The following is a 20,924-nucleotide window of genomic DNA, read 5'->3' as shown; positions in this document are numbered from 1 at the left end:
TCTTGTATCTTTCACTTCAGCAGCTGCTGGAGATGAGAACAAAAGGACTTGATTAACTTAAAAGGGAGTAAATTTAGAACAGAACAAATAAACATTTTTATACACCATAAGTGCAGCCTGCTAAGTGGCATGTCTGAATTGTAGGGACTGTATAGCTCAATTTACTGCACTTCGAGTGACACAAGTTGACTGATAGAGATAAATAACATCATCATCTCGAGCTATCAGCAAGGATTGTTCTTCGAATGTTTGATGCACAAGGAAGCCAGAATTTGTCCCTGATGCTACTGGGGAAGGAAATAGAGCTCACAAGTGAAGAAAGATGGACTAGTTCAGTGAATGGCTTTCTGCAACCTGCTCTGTGTGACTGCTCAGCCCTGCATGACCTTTCTTTAGAGTTCTTCTTTTTGCCACAGTTGTCTTCTCTGAAATTAGAACTCTACTTCCAGGATAGTATTGTGAAAGAACTGCAAATTAGATTTTGAAGTAGTGTCACTCAGCAGAAGCAGGAGGCTGCAGAAGAGGCAGAGCTGTTGTACATCAGCCAATCTCTGCTTGGGACATCCATATGCTTTAAGGCAGGAACGTAAGTGGATAGGAGCAGTGAGGAGCAGGAGCACAAGTCAGTACTGGAGTTTAAGTCACCATTAATTTAAGGTTTCACCAGAAGCAGACAGCTGGCAGCATAAGGTTTGGTATATTTTTGCAAGTACTGAAGCTACATGGTAATTCTGGATAAATATCAAAGACTAGAGAGAATATTTATATGTGCATTTACAAGTGGTAACATTTACACTATTAACAAGTGGTAACATTTACAGTATCAAGACAGGATGAGGGTTTAACTGACGGCTACCAGACTTTGGTTCAGTGCAGACAGCACAAAGGTTATGTTTGCAGAGCTGCAGGAAATGGACGCTGGCATCCTTACTGAGCCTGGACTTGTCTGGGTTCCTGCCAGCCTGTATCCCTGCTCATATCCCAGCAATTTTTATAATAAAACATCCCCTCATTTTATTTTAGGACTTCAGTGCAATTATCTCACTAGTGTAGACTCAGTGAAAAAATATGGATTTGGTTAAAATGTGCTACACTTGTTAGTGTAATCAATGCAAAAATATTTTGTGTGCATAGTTTAGCTGGACATGATAAATCTTTAGCTCCACCTAGAGTTTACCTGAGCCATTTAAAGTATTCAAAAACTTGCCTAACTGAAAATAGAATTTACTGGTAATACATCAATGTAAAATTCACTTGTTTTACACTGCTTATGGAGTATTTTTTTAAGGTAAAATTGAACATGAATCTGTGCTATAAACAGCAAGAAGCAGAGCTCTCTGGCATAAATTCCTTTCTTTGGCAGTTTTATCTAGCACTATGTGCATGTTGTGTTTGGTTACAGGCATTGTTCTTTTAAGTGTTTTGCAGAATCATTCTTTATTAGGAGTAAATACAGAAAAAAAGTAGAGGACGACTTGTGAAGGAAGAGTGCTTGGACAGATGTGTGTAGTAGTTCTGTATCAAGCGAGCAGTTAATTTAGGCTTCCTGTGTAATTTGGAAATTTGCAAGATTTTCTGAAAGCCATTTAATTTAGCTTTGGACAACATAGCCAAGCATGAAGCTTTAAAGCATACAGAACACTGGGGAATTGTTCTTGTATTTCTATTTTTTTTTAATCTAAATTATTTGCTCACCCTCAAGCTAATATCTGTCTGTAAGGATGGAGATGATGTCTGACGAATGCTGTCCTGCAGAGACGTGGCCTGGAATTTTGAGAGGAACAGCTGTGGCCCAGTGCTGTTCAAAGTGGATAAGATTTGTATTTAGTGCAAAGTCCTCTGCAGCTCTAATGGCAACACACTGTTTTATTGTGTAATGAGACGGAGTGGAAAACTGCATTTTTATCAATAAATGTCTGCTGTAAAGTAATACCCCTAAAAAAGCCTTCTGAGTTTTGTTTTTCTGATGAGAAACAAAATCCAAATTATGATCTCAAAGCCTGATTTTCTGTCTGTTTTCAATTTTACACACCAACAGAAATCAGGTTGCACTCTTCATCATGAGTAGTCTCAGCTCTCTTAGGGAGAAGTTAACGGTACCTTTTAGAGATGAAGAACTGAGACATGGGAGGAATAAGGACTGTATTTGTAAAGGGAATAATGCATTTGTCTGCCTTTGTAAATGCCTGTCCCCTCAGCCTTTGGGTGCCAAAATTTGGCAAAAGAGATTTTTCTGAGCTGCTGAGGAGGCCTGAACAGCTGTGTCACATTCACTGAATGAAACACACACCTCCCTGTTTGCAGAGCTAAGGGCTGATTCTTTTTAGTGACTCCAAATGTAAATTAATTGCAAACTGCCTTCTCAGTTCCTGAGGGCTGCTTTTTTAATTGATTATGTTTAGAATTTGCTGTAGAAGAAAACTTGTGGAATTCTCTGTGTGCCGTTGGCCATTCTGAAAAAAATGAGTTAAATAGAACATTTTCCCTTGGCTCATATCAATGTCAAGAGACAGGAGAACTGGGAGACAGGCAGAAGTATCTGCATCTGTGACAGGGACAGTGAGATGGAGAGAAGCATGTGCTGCACTTAACCATTTTGTCTGTTACCATGCATTTAAGTGGATGGAGGAAACAATGGGCCCAAGACAGTTATGAAATTGAACAGACTTGATTTGTTAGTGATGAAGTTCCCTGACTGGAGGTACCTTACCTGTGCTCAGCCCCTAACAAATCATCCTGCAGCAGTTTAAGATATGTAGGTTGCTCCAAAAAATAATGCCTTCTAGTTCTTTTCATGGAAACTACAATTAATGCAAAGAGCACAATAACACTATTTGATAGGGAAAATTCTGACCTACAAAACACCATTTTCCAGCGAAGCTACCACCATTAGCTATGTGTTTTTGCTAGTGATGAACTCATAAAAATCTGCCCCAGCAGTGGTGACACATCGCAATTGTTGCCACTGCTAAAACACACTGCCCGTTTATCAGACTGCCCCTCTGCTGCCACCTGTCACACAGCAACAAAAGGTAATGGAATGCTGGTGAGAAGGTTCAGCCTCTACTGCCATACCACCAACATATGCTTCTGATGAAGATAGCCAACATATTAAAATAGGAGGCATTAATTTCAGAGCAGCCCTCATCTTATCATCCCTCCTGTCCTCCGTAACCTTCCCTAAAATAATAAGTTCTTCATAGGTGGATATATCTGAAGACAGCAAACTGAACAGGAGCAGGATCATATTAGCTTCAACTATACTTCAACTTAGCTTTCGGCTATACTTCGACTAGCTCTGCTGCGCAGTGGCCTTCCTGCACCATTGGAGGGACAGTGTGGATATACTGAGCATGGCCTCAATCCCAGGGCTCCTTTGTAACCCCACTGGAGAGATTTCAGCTCAGCAGTTGCTACTGATTGCAGCCATGGCAGTATTTCACAGAAGGGAATGCTGTTTTATCATGCTTGCAAATAAGAAAGTGATGGAGTTAGCTACAGTCTATTATGATGCTGTGTGCAGAGTGGAAATGGCGGCGGGCTAATTCTACAAAAGTGAATGGGGGTATCTGGCTATTAAAATGTTTTGTAACATTTTAATAAAAGAATTAAATTTAGAATTAAAAAGAAAAATCACTAGAATAGGGTATCACATCTGAATTTTGTTTGGAGAACGCTGAAATGCATCGGAGACTACCATGGAGAAATTGTCTCCTCACATCCTGTTCTGAAGATCTATGTCATGTCTCAGGCACTAGAGCAGGCAAGTATTGCTAATGAGCGTGTTAATGTGCATATATACGGCAAAGTGCAAGGTTTTGCATTTGGGCCGGAAGAACCCCAGGCACCTGTACAGGCTGGGAGGAGCGGTCCTTGAGAGCAGCTCGGCAGAGAAGGACCTGGGGGTCCTGATGGACGAGAGACTGAATATGAGCCAGCAGTGCGCTCTGGCAGCTCGAAAGGCAAATGGGATCCTGGGCTCCATCAGGAGAGGGGTGGCCAGCAGGGACAGGGAGGTGATTGTCCCTCTCTACTCGGCTCTTGTGAGGCCCCATCTGGAATACTGTGTCCAGGTGTGGAGCCCTCAGTACAAGAAAGACATTGAGATTTTGGAAAGGGTCCAGAGGAGGGCAACTAAGATGATCAGGGGGCTGGAGCACCTCCCCTATGAGGACAGGCTGAGGGAGTTGGGCTTGTTCAGCCTGGAGAAGGCTGCGGGGTGACCTCATTGCAGCCTATCAATACCTGAAGGGAACCTACACCCAGGAGGGGAGTAAACTCTTCAAAAGGGCTGACAATAGCAGGACTAGGGGAAATGGATCCAAGTTGAAGGAGGGAAGATTTAGGTTGGATGTTAGGGGGAAGTTCTTTACTAGGAGAGTGGTTAGGCCCTGGAACGGGCTGCCCAGGGAGGTTGTGGATGCCCCGTCCTTGGACGTGTTCAAGGCCAGGTTGGACGGGGTCCTGGGCAACCTGATCTGAATGTGTATGTTTGGTGGCCCTGCTAGGCAGGGGGGTTGGAACTACATGATCCTTGGGGTCCCTTCCAACCCGGGTGATTCTGTGATTCTGTGATTCTGTGATATAGGTACACATATTTAGATGACATATCACAAGATATGCCCATACCAGTATATTACAAAATAGTTACTTATGTAGGCCAAATTGTTTTATTCATAACTTTGTAAATATTCCCTTTTTCCATTTGGTGTTCTTGTGTCAGGTATCAGCCTAAATCTGCACATCGTAGCTCGTGTGAAAGGGTACATCAGATGATTCTTTGAATCCCCTTCATCTCAAATGGAATCTCAAAAGGCTGCTTTCCCTCTAACTTTCACTATTAACATAATTGAATACTAAATCTTATCTTAGATGCTGTTACAAAAATGAAAGCCAGAGAGAAGGTGATATGTTACTTACAAAAAATATCTTCCTGTACTGCTAAGAATTTAGGATTTTGGTTAATCTCTATAGTTATTCTTCTGAAGAAAGGCAAATTAAATAATACAATAGTAAAATACACAACTTGTCACAGAAAGGTTCATTTTATTATTAAAGCTTCTTACTTCTGTGTAGATAAATGACATTAAAGTTCTCTTGTCTGATAGATCTGAGCTATCTGATTCACATTACTTTATTAAAAATATAAATCACAAACATGTAGTTATACAGTGGTGTGTATAAGTACTTGTCTATGAATTTTTGCATCCATCTAAGGGAAATGAAATGTAAAATTCTGATGCAGTTCTTGAGTTTATCCAAGTAATTAACTGCTGTTGTTTTGTGGTTAGTAAAGGACAAACTTGTATGAAGTACACGCTCAGCAAACAAATTAGGGTGTTCTGTGTTAAATAATGTTTTGTCTTTCTGGCTGTGCATTAGATAGCACTTGGTATGAAGAAGTAGTTAAAAAGAAAGGACTAAGCAGGCAGAAAGAACCAGAGAAGAGAGAATGCTATTAAGATCAAATCAGAAGAGGTAGAAATGTGTTCCTGTAATAACAGTATTCATAGAAATTTACTTTGAACATGAAATTAGAGAATGCATGACTGTATGGTAGTGTTTTGTTTTGCTATTACTTTTGTGGTTTTTTTTTTGTTTTTTTTTTTTGCATTCCCTCTTCTGGGAAAAATTGTATTTTTAATACAACAATTACAGCTTTAAAAGAATTCCTAAAGTTAGTAAAAAGTAGTAAATTAAAAGTAGAAAAAATTAGTAAAAATTAAAATATTGGAAGTTTTGCATGTATGCATGAGTATTTCTCAAGGAAGTTGGGAAGCTGTTTAGTTGTGCTCTCCGTAGAATACTATTCTTACCCAATTTTGTTACCTACAGTCTAACTTTCCACATTTGAGCTAGTTATGTAGATTTCTGTGGTGAATAGAAAAATCATTTCTTCCATGCTATACAGTTCAACTTGAATAGTCATTAAAATAATGCCATATAATATTTCTAAAATTGTTTTCTACTTTGAATTGGGTCTGATGCATGTCTTGAGAAGTAACTGAGATAAAAATTGATACAGATATCCAGGTGACGAAGATAAGATAAATATTACTCCTAAAGAAAATTCAGGGGAAGTAACAAAATGCTGTTTAATTTCCAGAAGAAAAGTAAGATGCCAAAAAAAAGCCCTACTGATTCTCTCAAACATGTTACTGGAATGCAAAAGCGTTCCTCTGTTGTTAGCTCTAAACATCAAGTCATCTTCTTTCTTCCTCTCTTTTCCAGAATGATTACAAGAAATTGTCTATGCAATGCAAGGATTTTGTAGTTGGACTCCTTGATCTGTGCAGAAATACAGAAGAAGTGGAAGCTATTTTGAATGGTGATGTAGAGACGAGTCACAGCAGTAATGGAGAACACGGTCGCCCCAGCCTTAGCCGCTTAAAACTCGCAATCAAATATGAAGTAAAAAAAGTAAGCAATTGTTTGTGATCCAACATGTGTCATCGTGGTGATATTAAAATGTGGAATTACTAAGTGTTTATGTTTTGGAAGCTTTAGGACATTTAAATGAACATTTGAGCCCTTCTGTCCAGTGTATTTTACAAACACAGCCTGTAATATAAAGAAGCAGGTAAGAAGGGTGGATGCTGGTCAAAGTGAGTATGAAATCTTATGGTTCTGAGAAAATGTCAAGCTATATGCAAAATGTTTAGATCTTTACTTGCTTTAACTTTCAGTCCAAAAGAAATAATAGTAAGAGAAAGAAATATGCACTCATTTTGCAGCCTGGAAGTGTATACTCGGAGAGGTAAAAAAATTTATTGAAACTGTGTCACAGAAAATATGTATTTATCTCCATGGTGATCAAAGACATGATGTAAGAGAAACAGACCAGTGCAGTGGTTTTTGCTTCTGAAGAACACTGGGCTCCAGGCAGTGTCAAAAATACAAATTATAATATCTGCTTTGGCTTACTTTCTACTGCCAGTTTAAGACCATGATCCGCACTTGAAATATGCTCCACAGTAGGATCTGGCTGAGTTAATGGCTGCACGAAGGCTCTCAAATTACCCAGGAGCTTCTTTTGGATAATACAGGTTGTAAAGTTTCAGATGATGTTTATGTGAACCAGAAGTTATGTATATGTGATTCGTAGAAATGAGGAACACAAGGCTTTGACTCAGGAATGTACTTTGAAAGCAGGTTACCCTAAAGTAGGGCTGTCTTTTCTCAGAGCAGCAAGACCCTTGGTAACTTTTCCTACATAGTGAAATAGATCTGGTCAACACAGCAAAAATAAACTATTTCTTATTTAAAATAAATAAATAAAAAGGGAATCAGAATGTGTGAAAATCTAGCATGGACTCAATTCACAGAACTAGTTTGTCTGGGAAGACTTGCAAATTTTCAGCAGACATTGAATTCATATCTCTGGGGCAAACATTGAACGTTTGTAGCAGTATTTACTGTGTTCATGAAAAGGAGAAGAATGCCATTTTAACCAAAGAGCACCTCCTAGCAAATGAACGTGAACATACAAAACATTTGAAAAGGAAAACTCACTAAAAAGAGCTAAAGCAACTTGCAAAGGGTAGATACAACACTGACCGGGTCCTTCATGATGTTTGAGTCTGTATCTTGCCTTCAGTGCAAGATCTGTCTTCAGCTGGATACCTGCAGGCACATTCTTTAGCCTGCTATGTATAAAGACAGTCCTTGCACCTTCAACCAGTCATACTTCAAATAATGGAATTTATTGTAGAAGAAATACTGGATTGATTGAGTTAAACTTCTAACTGTATTTCCAAATTGAGACTTAAAATCTAATGTGCAGAAGAGCCTAACTTTACTACTACCTTTGTAAGACCCTTCTTGCACTTTTTAGAAGTTTTAACAGAACAGAAGGTTACCAGTCAGACTTCTCAGTTTTGCAGTACTTGCCCAGAGGATTCCATAACCAAGTTACAAATAGCCTTTATGCAGTGTTCTACCGAAATGACACTTATATTCTTATATCAGCTAAAAAAGTGATATTTTCCACCTTAGTAGGTGAAGATATGACACATTTGTTTCTTTTATGACCAAAGACTGTACCATCATTTGCAGAACAAAAGACTCTGTTCTGAAATTTCTGAAGTACCAACATGAAAGTTTTAACAAGTGGAGTTTGCACAGATAGATAATGGATAATTGCACTGAAGTGGAAATTAACAGCTTGTAATAGAACATAGTGTCAATAAAATTAAACTGTTTTAGGGTTAATGCATCTATTCTTGCTGATAGCGATGTGCCTGCATGCTGGAAGACTGACTCAGAAAAAACCTTTCTCTTATAGCCTTGTTAGTGCTCCTTTGCGTATTTGTTGATTTTTTTTGCTATTCCCACAGTCTTAACGCATTTGATATAGCTGCTATTTTAATCAAAATCATTTTGATAATAATATACTTTTGCTGTGCTCCTTTTCTTTATTATAGTTTGTAGCACATCCAAACTGCCAGCAACAACTTCTCTCCATCTGGTATGAGAATCTGTCAGGTTTACGGCAGCAGACTATGGCGGTGAAGTTTCTGGTTGTTCTTGCAGTTGCAGTAGGACTGCCATTCCTTTCAATGGCTTACTGGATTGCCCCTTGCAGTAAGGTCAGTTGGTAGAATCTTGTAAAGACCTTTTATTAATGTGTGTTATCATCTGCATGTAGATTCCTGACTGGCAATGTTGAAACATGGCTATGAGCTACTTTCATGCTCAAATAGTGCATGACAAATCTGTTATCTCAAAACTGAATTAGAATATAATGGCTTCAGGGTTGCATGTTCTGACAATTGTAATTAAGTTAGGCACCATGTGTGTTAAATACAATGTATGTTAAGTAAACATATTGGAGCAAGACATGTCTTGTAAAAACTTTAGTTTATAAACAATGGGTCAAGATATTCTTCATTTAGTTGTTGTAGTAGTAGTCAAATACTGAGGATCTTCATTTTTCATTGACACAGAGCTAGACTAAGCTTAAGCTGTGGGTTGACTCATATTAACTCAAAGGCAATTTTATTTTTGATGATTAAAAATTAATAGGTAAAAGTCACCAAAACATTAATGTCCGAAATTATCCTCATTGATTTTCTAGAAGTCAAAGTGAATGATGTTGGCTTTTCAAGATGATGCTAATACTCATTATATTCCATGAAGTTCTTAAAGCAGTTGCTCAGGCTCCCCTGTATCCCTTTATAACATGTTGTTTGGATTTGGATGCTACTACTATATTTGCTTGAATGATGCATACACTGTGGAAGGCCTCTCTGCTGGAACAGGTTACAGTCTCTGACCTCTCTAGAACTTATTCTGAAACTCTACTTCAGTTAGTCACTATCCATTGCAAATGGACACTGACTGAAGTTTTCCTCTGAGAGCATATTAGAAGGAACAAATGGATCTTACAGGGCACAGTATGACATTCATCCATTATTTTAACAGGCCAGATGCAGTGTGCAGATGATTCCAGGGGAAAAGAAAGGTTGATTGAAGACTGAAGTATTTGCTTTATTTATTTCCCCTCATTTTTCTATGATGGGAAAAAGTTTTTGTTTTGCCATGTTTTTCATTTCTTTCAGTCTGGACAACAAAAATCAGTAATGTCATTTTCACTTTCCTATATAGTAGGATGTTTTTGAGCTCTTTGGACTTAAAATTCACCTTGAAATTCAACATACTTTAGTAATTGTTTTTCAACCATAGCAGTGACTTATCTATTTGTCATTTCCCCTTTTCAGTGATTTATTGGATCTTCAAGCCATTTTGAACTATTGTACATTCTATAAAAGCTATTTCAGAGTAGCTTTTTAATATCTAGTTGCAAGGGACAACATCCTTTAAGTTTCACTTCATTTGTTGCTTTTTAATAATCTCCTGCTGTCATCTGTGTACATGTTCAATTGGTTTTGTTTCATTGTATTCTGCAAATGTAAAATACAGAATACTTTTTTACCAGTTGTGATTTCTTTTCTTGTGCTTCACTCATACTTCAAAATTGGATTCTTTGGATTTTAGAAGACAAAAATGTTTGCTGTCTAAGTTCAGTATAGATTTGTTCCAATACAGAACATTATATCAACAGACTCCATTCTGTGTATGATCTGATGGAATTTAAAACTTCTTTTTCTCCTCCTTCTGAGATAAATTGACCACTGTCTTTCATCATTTGGCCCTGTAGGGCACAGTGATAGGAGAGAAAGAAGACCGTGAAAATAACATCTGGCATTGGAATTTTTCTGATATATTTCTTTAAGCTCTCATGCAATGGCTCTGAGAAAGCCAAAAATAGGGTCAGCCTTTGTCTTTGTAACATTTGCATCTCAACCTGTTTATTGTACAGATAAACAATTTCCTGTTTAGGAAAAAAATTGACAATTTGAACTTGGGCCACAAATACTGAATTGAGAGTTTCACATCAGGAAGAAAAAATGTATTCAGAAAAATCTGTGGTCAGATTCCTGTTAATTTGGCAGAAATTCATGAGTGCCAGATCCTGGAAAGACTAAAGATTGTCGCTTAGTTGAGTTTCAGCTGGTGATCCACTTGGAGGCTCCTCAAAGTTTTTTGAACTATTTACTTTGTTTTTCCAGCTGGTAAATCAGTATAACTACAGAGATAATTAACCCAAAACTTCTTATACACTATTCAATAGCATGCCATTTTGAAGGACTAAAAATTATTTTCAGGTTTATCTGAGAATCTTTATAATGTCCAAGCTCTTCAGTTATAATTAATAATGCAATTTATATTTTTAATGTTATGAATTAATGCATTCTTTCTTCAGCCTCTAGCCAAGATAGGGGATCTGAATTTGACATACAATCTTCTTTAACTATTTCCAGTCCTCGGGGTTGGGATTTCTGAAGTAGTAACTTAATCAGTCCCTATTTATTTCTCAAAGTATGTTCTGAGAGTTATACCCATAATTCTTTTACGGTGTGGTAGGGCTAAAGAAATTGAATTTTAATGTCCACTACATGAGGAGCTGGGAAATTATTCCACTTAAAAAGCATTTACGTTATCCCATTTTGTTGCCAGTCCTCTTCTCCTTTGTGAAACATGTACTACCCAGAGTCCTATTTCATCTTCTCTATAATGATGCCATGCTCCATAATGTTGTGTTTATCATTGCTTCTTCAGATATAGGGGAGAAATAATGTGAATCACAGATTCCAGTCCTCAGCAATTTCAGGTTACCCCTATAGAGGGAGTAGAAGGAACCACAATATAACAGTTCCATATCTTGTCCTAGAATCATAGTATCTGAAAGTGTCCTGAGTTGGAAGAGACCCATGAGGAATACTGATGACAACTCCTGACTTCACACATGGCAACTGAAACCTGAACAGATGTATAAAGCACTCTCCAAAACAGAGATCATAGCACAAAGAATCAGAAACGTGCAAAAGCACTTTGGTTGCAGAACGAGACCATACCCTTGGTCTCTGCAATGGCAAACAATGTATTACGTCAAACCCTCACTGGAAGCGCGTTAAACAGGGAGTTTAGTTTATAGAAAAATCTCAGTATCCTGAAAGATTATGGTCTATCTTTATATTTGATTTTCTTTTACCTTATTCCTATTTTCTGACTTATATGATCTCCTTAAGATGACTGCAAATTTTAAAAGTGCCTTTACATGTTTTTCTTGGATCTCTACGTAGAAACATCATAATAACTTCGAGGTTTTGTGTAATCACTTCATCTGTAGTCATTCCTACCTCCAGGAAGTTTTTTGCTATCTATTGTAAAAATACTTTTATATCTCTTTTGAAAGGGGTGTGGGACTAGGGGTTCAGTCGTTTAAATTTAATGGGTTTTGATAAAGAATTATATTAATATTACTTCCTTCAGTATTTTTTTTTCTTTCTTCTCAGTCTATGACTCTTTCTGGCATCTGTCTCCTAACCCGTCTTCATTTGTAAACACAAATTTAATACATTTGAAAGGACACTGTCAAGGTACTTTATCATTTTCCAACTCTGCTTTATTCTTTGTTCACAGCTGTTCCTTGATAGCTTGAATTAGAATCTTTTCCCATGACAAACAATTTCTCTCCTTGTAGGCAACACAAAACAATTTGTTGTTGAAGATCATTTCATTAGGCTGAAGAAATATTTAATAAATTTAAAAAAACTTTTTTTTTTTTTTTTTTGAGCAAGAAACATCATGAAAGGAATGAATTTGCAAAATAACATATAAAGGAGAAATATAAAATTTTGTGCCTGCTAACACAGAATCACAGAATCACAGAATTGTAGCGGTTGGAAGGGACCTCCAGAGATCATCGAGTCCAACCCCCCTGCCAAAGCAGGCTCCCTACAGCAGGTCGCACAGGTAGGCATCCAGGCAGGTCTTGAACATCTCCAGAGAAGGAGACTCCACCACCTCCCTGGGCAGCCTGTTCCAGTGCTCCGTCACCTCACTGTAAAGAAGTTCTTGTGCACATTTGTGCGGAACTTCCTATGCTGCAGTTTCCAGCCGTTTCCCCTTGTCCTGTCTCCACTCACCACTGAAAAGAGTCCGGCCTCGCCATTCTGCCCCCCACACCTTAGATACTTACAGACCTGGATCAGGTCCCCTCTCAGTCTTCTTTTCTTGAGGCTGAACAGACCCAGTTCACTCAGCCCTTCTTCATAGGAGAGATGCTCCAGGCCCTTCACCATCTTTGTGGCCCTCCGCTGGACTCTTTCCAAGAGATCCCTGTCTTTTTTGTACTGGGGAGCCCAGAACTGGACGCAGTACTCCAGATGAGGCCTCACCAGGGCAGAGTAGAGGGGGAGGATCACCTCGACCTGCTGGCCATGCTCTTTTTAATGCATCCCAGGATGCCATTGGCCCTCTTGGCCACAAGGGCACACTGCTGGCTCATGGCCAACCTGTCATCCACCAGGACACCCAGGTCCCTCTCCGCAGAGCTCCCCTCCATCAGGTCATCCCCCAACCTGTACTGGTGCATGCAATTATTCCTCCCCAGATGCAAGACTCTACACTTGCTTTTGTTAAACCTCATCCAGTTTTTTTTTGCCCAGCTCTCCAGCCTGTCCAGGTCTTGCTGAATGGCAGCACAGCCTTCAGGCGTGTCAGCCAATCCTCCCAACTTCGTATCATCAGCAAACTTGCTGAGGGTGGCCACTATCCCCTCATCAAGGTCATTGATGAAGATGTTGAACAAGACCGGACCCAGCACAGACCCCTGAGGAACACCGCTGGTTACAGGCCTCCAACCAAACTCTGCACCGCCAACGACGACCCTCTGCGCTCTGCCAGTCAGCCAGTTCTCAACCCACCTCACTGTCCACTCGTCTATCCCACACTTCCTCAGCTTTGTTATAAGGATGTCGTGGGGGACAGTATCAAATGCCTTGCTGAAATCAAGGTAGACTACATCCACTGCTCTCCCCCCATCCACCCAGCCAGAGACAACATCATAGAAGGCTACCAGGTTGGTCAAGCACGACCTCCCCCTTGTGAACCCGTGCTGACTACTCTTGATAACCTCCTCTTCTTCCAGTTGTCTGGAGATGACATCCAGCACCAGCTGTTCCATCACCTTTCCAGGGACAGAGGTGAGGCTGACTGGCCTATAATTGCCTGGATCTTCCTTCTTGCCCTTTTTGAAGACCGGAGTGACATTGGCTATCCTCCAGCCTTCAGGCACCTCCCCTGTCCTCCAAGACCTCTCAAAGATGACAGAAAGCGGTTCAGCAATCACCTCCGCCAGCTCCCTCAGCACCCGTGGATGAATCCCATCGGGTCCCATGGATTTGTGAACACTGATGTTGCCTAGGCACTCCTGGACCACCTCTTCCCTGACTGAAGGGGGGTCTTCCATTCCCCAGACCCTCTCACTAACCTCCAGGGTCTCGGATTCCCGAGGGGGAGCTTTTTCGCTGAAGACAGAAGCAAAGAAGGCATTCAGTATCTCCGCCTTCTCAGCATCCCCCGTTACCAGAACACCCCCGTCACTTAGCAGGGGAGCCACATTCTCCCTAGTCTTCCTTTTACTGTTAACGTACCTAAAAAAGCCTTTTTTATTATCCTTTATCCCCTTCGCCAGATTTAATTCCAGGCGGGCTTTAGCCTTCCTTGTCGCATCCCTGCAGACCCTGACAACATTCCTGTATTCTTCCCAAGTAGTCAGACCCTTTTTCCACATTTCATGGGCCTTCTTCTTTCCTTTGAGTTTGTGCACGAGCTCCTTGCTCATCCACACAGGTCTCCTGCCACCCTTTCCCGATTTCTTCCTCAAAGGGACGCACCGATCCTGAGCTTGGAAGAAGAGCTGCTTAAATGCTGACCAGCTCTCACAGGCCCCCTTCCCTTCTAACACCCTAGGCCACAGGATATCTCCAAGTAGGTCCCGGAAGAGATCAAAGTTGACTCTACTAAAGTCCAGGGTAGCAATCCTACTTTTTGCTTTACTTCTTCCACTCAGGATCTTGAACTCCACCATCTCGTGGTCACTACAACCCAAGCTACCCCCGACCTTTACTTCCCTGACAAGCCCTTCTCTATTAGTGACAATAAGGTCCAGCAGTACCCCTCTCCTCGTCAATTCCTCCACCACCTGCATCAGGAAGTTGTCTTCAACACATTGCAGGAACCGTCTGGACCGCACATGCCTGGCCACACTGCTTTTCCAGCAAATATCTGGATAATTGAAGTCCCCCGTAAGCACCAGCGCCTGGGATCGTGACGCTACTTCCAGTTGCTTGTGGAAGGCCTCATCAACCTCATCCTCCTGACCGGGGGGCCTGTAGCACACTGCCAAAACAGTGTCAGCCATACCAGCCCACCCCTTGATTCTCACCCACAAGCTCTCCACTGCTACACTGCTCTCCCCCAGGTGGAGTTCAATACATTCAAGCTGCTCTCTCACATAAAGAGCAACTCCACCACCCCGCCTCACTGGCCGATCTTTCCTAAAAAGCGCATAGCCCTCCATGACAACATTCCATTCATGCGAGCTGTCCCACCTCGTCTCCGTGATCGCACCTTGACAGTGTTTCTTCAAGAGTATCTTCTTTATATGTATCTACTTTTTAAATGTGATTGAGACCTTACCATTGCATCCTTATTCTTTCTTTCTGTGAAAGCTGATTGTAAAGTCAAAAATATTCTGTTTTTGCTATTGAAAAAGTGTAGCAAAACTACTTAAGGTGATAATTTAACTTTCTGCCTTCTTCTCCCTTTTTCTGACCACAGGTAGTAATATATTTTGTCTGGGATCCGTGATACTTACTCAATTCTTACCATGAGATTTTTTGTCAGAAGGCTAAAAAAGTATTTTCTTACTGTTGCCAGCTAAGTGAACTAGCTAAGACTTTTGATATTTATACAGGCACTTTCAAGATATCTTCTATAGTAAATAATGACTAAAAGTTCAGCCTTGCATAAGTTTGTATGGAACTTTTAGGTTTTTTAATGTTGCACTACACGGTTATGCAGTAGTGCTTAGACATTGAGAGTTGAGAATGTTTCCATCAAAGGAGTCAGAAAGGAAATAAAGACACTACAGAACTATAAACATACCCTCTTGAGGCCTAGTGACATTTTTTAAAAGGGGGAGTAAGTTGAAAAAACTGCAAAATAACTGCCAAACTGTGCATCATGAAAGTTAGGAAACAGAATTCTTTAGTCATAATGTGCTCTTGGTGATATTTCAATGCCATTAGTAAGTGTCAAAATCCCAGTTTCTTTGCTACCTCATAAATATCACTGGAATGTAAGTTTGAAATATATTTAACAACTATAATAAATATTCTCTTGATTACCTATAATAGACATAAAGATGCCCCAAAAGAATTATAGAATTATTTCAAAACACTGATATAGAAACATATATATGGTGAAGATGAGTAATGAAATTATTCCTCTGGAGATAGCAAATAAGGAGAAAATTTTAAATGTGGTTGTCAGTGTAGCATTATAGTACAATTCCTTTCCAAATCTTTGTTCCTTTGCGTTATTGAAACATATATTTGTCTGTGTTCTTGTTCTTTTTATTCATTTTTCTTATTTTGGAAGAAAGCAATGCAATATCTTTTTGTTTTATATCCTCTGTTACAGCTGGGAAGGATTATGCGTGGACCATTTATGAAGTTTGTAGCCCATGCAGCTTCTTTCACCATTTTTCTTGGTCTGCTTGTCATGAATGCAGCTGACAGATTTGATGGCACCAAGCTCCGGCCCAATGAAACTACAGGCAATGTAAAACAGCTATTTAGAATGAAAACATCATGTTTCTCATGGATGGAGATGTTAATTATTTCCTGGGTAATAGGTAAAGATTAATTATTCCTTAAATTTGTCTTGCTGTGATTTCACTGAAGCTAGACTCAAATTAATCCTTTGCTATTAAGGATTAATATGAAAAATTGAACAAAGTTAATTTAGTCAGAGGGTTGCATTCCAACATTGGCCTCATATTTCTTACTAGATGTCAGTAGGCCTTTACATGTGCCTTGTTAATCACAAATATCCAGGTAAAGGACTTAGGCAAAAACTGCATCTCCGATATGAATCAATGCAGTTTTATGGATAACTAAGGAAATCAGCTACCAGTTTTCTGTTTGTTTGGTTTTTTGGGCTTTTTTTTTTTTTTTTTTTTTTGTATCACATGTGTCAGCTTCCATGGGGAAAGATTTCCACATTTGTGGGCCAAAGTTGTTGTGTCCAGTTCTCCATTTCTGCTAATATTCTGCTGCTCATGTTGCAAGTATTTCCTCAGAATTAATACTACATAGAGCTTAATGCATTATTAACTAATGAGAATCATTAACTAATAGACTTCACAGTATCCAGAGGTAGACTTTTTCCGTCCAGCTTAGGAATGAAGTGTATGCTGTGAAAAATATTCTGAGATAACCCATTCACTTCTGTGACATGGTCCTATTTAACAGAAAAAGCTGAGCAGGGTGTCTAAAAAATATCTTAGCTGTCTAATTCAATTTATTTGATCAATCCCATTTATAAGAAAGGGAGGAAGGAGGACCTGGGGAGCTACAGGCTGATGAGCCTCACCTCTGTGCCTGGGAAGATGATGGAACTGTCGTCCTGTAACAGATTTGAGGCACATGAGAGATGAGTACGTAATCCATGACAGCCAGCATGGAGTCACCAAGGGAAGGTTATGCCTGACCAACCTACTGGTCCTGTATGGTAGAGTGATGGCATTGGTGGACAAAAGGAGGGCAACTGATATATTCTACCCGGATTTGTTCAAGGCCTTTGATATGATCCCCCACCATATCATTATCTCTACATTGGAAAGATATGGATTTGAAGGGGGGACTATTTGTGGATAAGGAATTGGTTAGAATATCACAGCCATAAGGCTATTATCAGTGATTTTGTGACCAGGTGGAGGCCAGTGACAAATCAGGTCTTGGACTGGTACTCTTTAATAAACATCTTTATCAGTGACATAGGTGATGGGATCAAGTACAACCTCAGCAACCTCCAACCCAAGCCATCCTATCATTCTATGATTCCCGTGAGGTTTAGTTGCACAGATGTTTTAAGGATCTAGGTTCTGGTTATTAATTAAGTGGGGGAGGGTTATTAAGTATGGGAGAGTTACTTTTAAGATGAACAAAATCTGCTTCCACTCATGAACTTAGACAATTAAATGTTTGTGCCTTTATGAGCTCTATCTGTGATTGAAATTGGAGCTTTTTTTACATCAAATTCATATAACCTTAAAAGACATTGACAATTGTTAATTATTTCATCAGATAACTGTATAAATGAGTATAACTGTGTCTTACAGAGATAATATAACACTTATATTTCCAAATATCCAAATCAAATCCATATCAAAATATCAAATATTTTGTAAATACAAATGTTTACGTTTGATAATTGGAGAATAAACAGTATTTTTCCAATTTGAATGTATAGTTTTTGAATTTAATCTATTTATTTTATTTCTGTCATGCAGAAGTAGGTGTAGACTTATGAAAAATTAATTCAGTGCATACAGATATAGCCTTGAATTTATTTAATGTAATTAATATTATATGAAAAAGGAAATATGAAAAGTTTTGTTTTCTTATTTTCACTTTCAAGAATTTTGGAAATTTATTTCATGATTGAAAACTTTTTCTTGAAAAGGGGAAGGATTTGCTCAATAAAAGGGATGCTATAAAGGATGCTATATTCCCAGATTTAATTTTTTGAGTTATTATTTGATAATTAATATTAGGAATCAAACAGATACTTTCCCTGTTCACAAAGCATTAGGTAAGATTCTTAGCTGCATGCTCATTTGTCACACAGGGTCCTCTGCAAATGAGAATATGTGAGTTCTGCTACTAGTTCTGCTACGGTTGTACGATGCCAGAGCATTTCTGTGCTTTCAGTCTCTTTCTGTGTTCGTAACAGATGGACAACTCACTTCCCTTTCTTTTATTTGAAAGCTTTTGGAGTAGAATAGACAAAAGCAATATGAAAGATTAGTATTATTACACACACTGGGAGGAAGTACTGACATGTATATGAGTGAACACGTTCAAAGATTTTAGTTTCTATTCAAGCTCCCTAAGATTAAAATGGTTTTGATATGACTGCAACAAAGGACATACCCTGTACATAATAAAATATCATATAAAATGAACATGAAGTTAAAAGAATACACTGCTTTTTCTGTTCTGTTTTACTAGGCATGATATGGTCTGAATGTAAAGAAATTTGGTCTCAAGGTCCAAAGGAATATCTTTTTGAATTATGGAATATGCTTGATTTTGGTATGTTAGCAATTTTTGCAGCATCATTCATAGCAAGGTTCATGGCATTTTGGCACGCGTCCAGAGCCCAGAACTTGGTTGATGCAAATATGAAAGATCTGTCAAGTCCAACACTGGAGCCCAACATAAAATACTACACCTTGGGTGAGTTGAATGTATTTGGTTAAAATTTATTGATAGATTTTCTGTTATTTAGTACATTAAGGCAGAAATTGATATTGGGATGTTAGTCAACAGCTGGCTGAACATGAACCAGCAGTGTTTTGAAGTGGCCAAGGCCAATGGTATTCTGGCTTGTAACAGGAATAGGGCAGCCAGTATGAGCAGGGAGGCAGTCACTCCTCTGTACTCGGCACTGCTGTAGCCCCATCTCGAGTGCTGAGTTCAGTTTTGGGACCATCATTACAGGAAAGACATTGAGGCCCTGGAGCATGTCCAAAGAAGGGCAATGAAGCTGTGAAGAGTCTGGAACACAAATCCTATGGGAAGCAGCTCAAGGAACAGGGATTGTTCAATCTGGAGAAAAGAAGGCTCGGGGAAGACATTATTGCTTTCTGCAACTACTGAGAGGAGGTTGTGGTGAGGTGGGGATCGGTTTCTTCTACATGACTAGTGATAATACTAGATGAAATGGCCTCAAGTTGTGCCAGGGTTGGTTTGGATTGGATATTAGAAAAAAATTATTCTCTGAAAGAGTGATCAGCTGATGGAATGGGCTGCCCTGGGAGGTGATTGAGTCACTGTCCCTGAAGGTGTTCAAGAAACATGTATATGTGGCACTGAAGGACATGGTTTAGTGGGTATGGTGATGTTGGGTTGACGGTTGGACTGCATGATCTTAGAGGTCTTTTCCAACCTTGATGATTATATCATTCTACGATTTTATGATTTTATGATTAGTTCCACAATGTACTTGTTAAAGTTCTGGACTTGTACTTCTTTTTCTCATCCCTACTGTACTCATACATTTTCTTGGGAACAATTCTAGACATCAAGCACTGAAATAATCTAAATTCAGAAATTTTACATTATTTTGATCCTGGTCATTTAATCTTTTCAGTTGCACAATGTTATCCTGCAAACATTTCTATTGGAACAACTGAGAATGAGATGTATGCAATTTAACAAAGGGGTAAAGCTAAGCAATGAAATGCACTTTTTTGCCAACATAAGTGATGTATCTTTAACTACAGTTGAATACTTTGCCCAGAGACTCTATTATATTATTTTAATATTTTTAATATCTCAATAAGAAATGAACTTGTTAGTAAACTTGCTTGTCACATATGAGAAGTGGGTAGAAGCTATTTTGCACAGTTCAGGAAAGATTAAGCCCTGTTTATTTGTGTTCACAATCAGTAACACCACATCTCTCTTCCTTGTATTAGATATTCCTATCTGGATTTCAAATTACATCACTTTTTCACATTTCAATGTGCCCAGTATTTTTCCTGAAAAGGTTACATTTTTTCATCATCCAGATTGTGGAAAAAAAGAGTAATAATATTTATTTTGAAACCCAGTAAATTATAGTTTTCTAAATTTTTGCAGAGAAGTTACAAAATTTCACTTAAGTTACAAAGGCAACTAGTTACATTTTAATTCCATTTTAGATAGCACCTACTTGAAGAACTTGCAAACATTATGTTTACAGCTTCTGGATATGACAAGCACAAGTCTTTATTTCATTTATGCTGTATGATATTTTACCACCCCTGGGAAGGCAGCTCCTGAAAAGAAGTTGCAGCTTTATTTTCTACTTGAGCAGCGCTGAGCAATTTTTTAAGTGTGTGCACTTAAGCCTGTTTGGAAAATACCTATGTGTGGTAAAATTCTGTCTATGGTAATAATGGGTGTATGGTAACAGCCCATTATGAGACCTGGAAAACTGCTAACCCAACATCTTCCATCTTTGCTTTCAATTATTCACAAAAAATGAGGTAAAACTTACACAGCTATGTCTCTTTATAGAAAATGGGACAGTATTCTGTTATACAGATTAAAAATACAGATAATACATAATACATCATGTTTATACAGATTTCTAGGCATTTACAGTGAATAGCTCAGTGAACAAAACAATCTGCACATGCCCACAAGAAGCACACAGCAGCTAAGAAATGGAATGATTGTACTGACTCTTGCTATGTCTAAAACCACCGTCATTCATTTCATTGTCATGACGTGAATATG

The 20,924-nt window shown here is 38.9% G+C and overlaps 1 protein-coding gene across 1 annotated transcript in view; it reads left to right on the top strand.

The window, feature by feature from the left end:
• The window catches only part of TRPC6 (transient receptor potential cation channel subfamily C member 6), a 94,912-nt gene that overhangs the window by 59,453 nt on the left and 14,535 nt on the right, over positions 1–20,924 (top strand). Inside the window, exons 3-6 of the mRNA XM_042862458.1 lie at positions 6,232–6,420; positions 8,424–8,588; positions 16,054–16,267; positions 18,648–18,875. Coding sequence (XP_042718392.1) covers positions 6,232–6,420; positions 8,424–8,588; positions 16,054–16,267; positions 18,648–18,875 — 796 coding nt within the window. The remainder of the gene's footprint in view (positions 1–6,231; positions 6,421–8,423; positions 8,589–16,053; positions 16,268–18,647; positions 18,876–20,924) is intronic.

This window comes from Lagopus leucura, unplaced genomic scaffold, assembly GCF_019238085.1.
Source record: "Lagopus leucura isolate 7727_CA_CO unplaced genomic scaffold, USGS_WTPT01 Super-Scaffold_702, whole genome shotgun sequence".
In the NCBI taxonomy this organism is placed as follows: Eukaryota; Metazoa; Chordata; class Aves; order Galliformes; family Phasianidae; genus Lagopus; species Lagopus leucura.
Note: the sequence above shows the minus strand (reverse complement) of the source record. Positions and strands in the feature narration are given on the sequence as shown.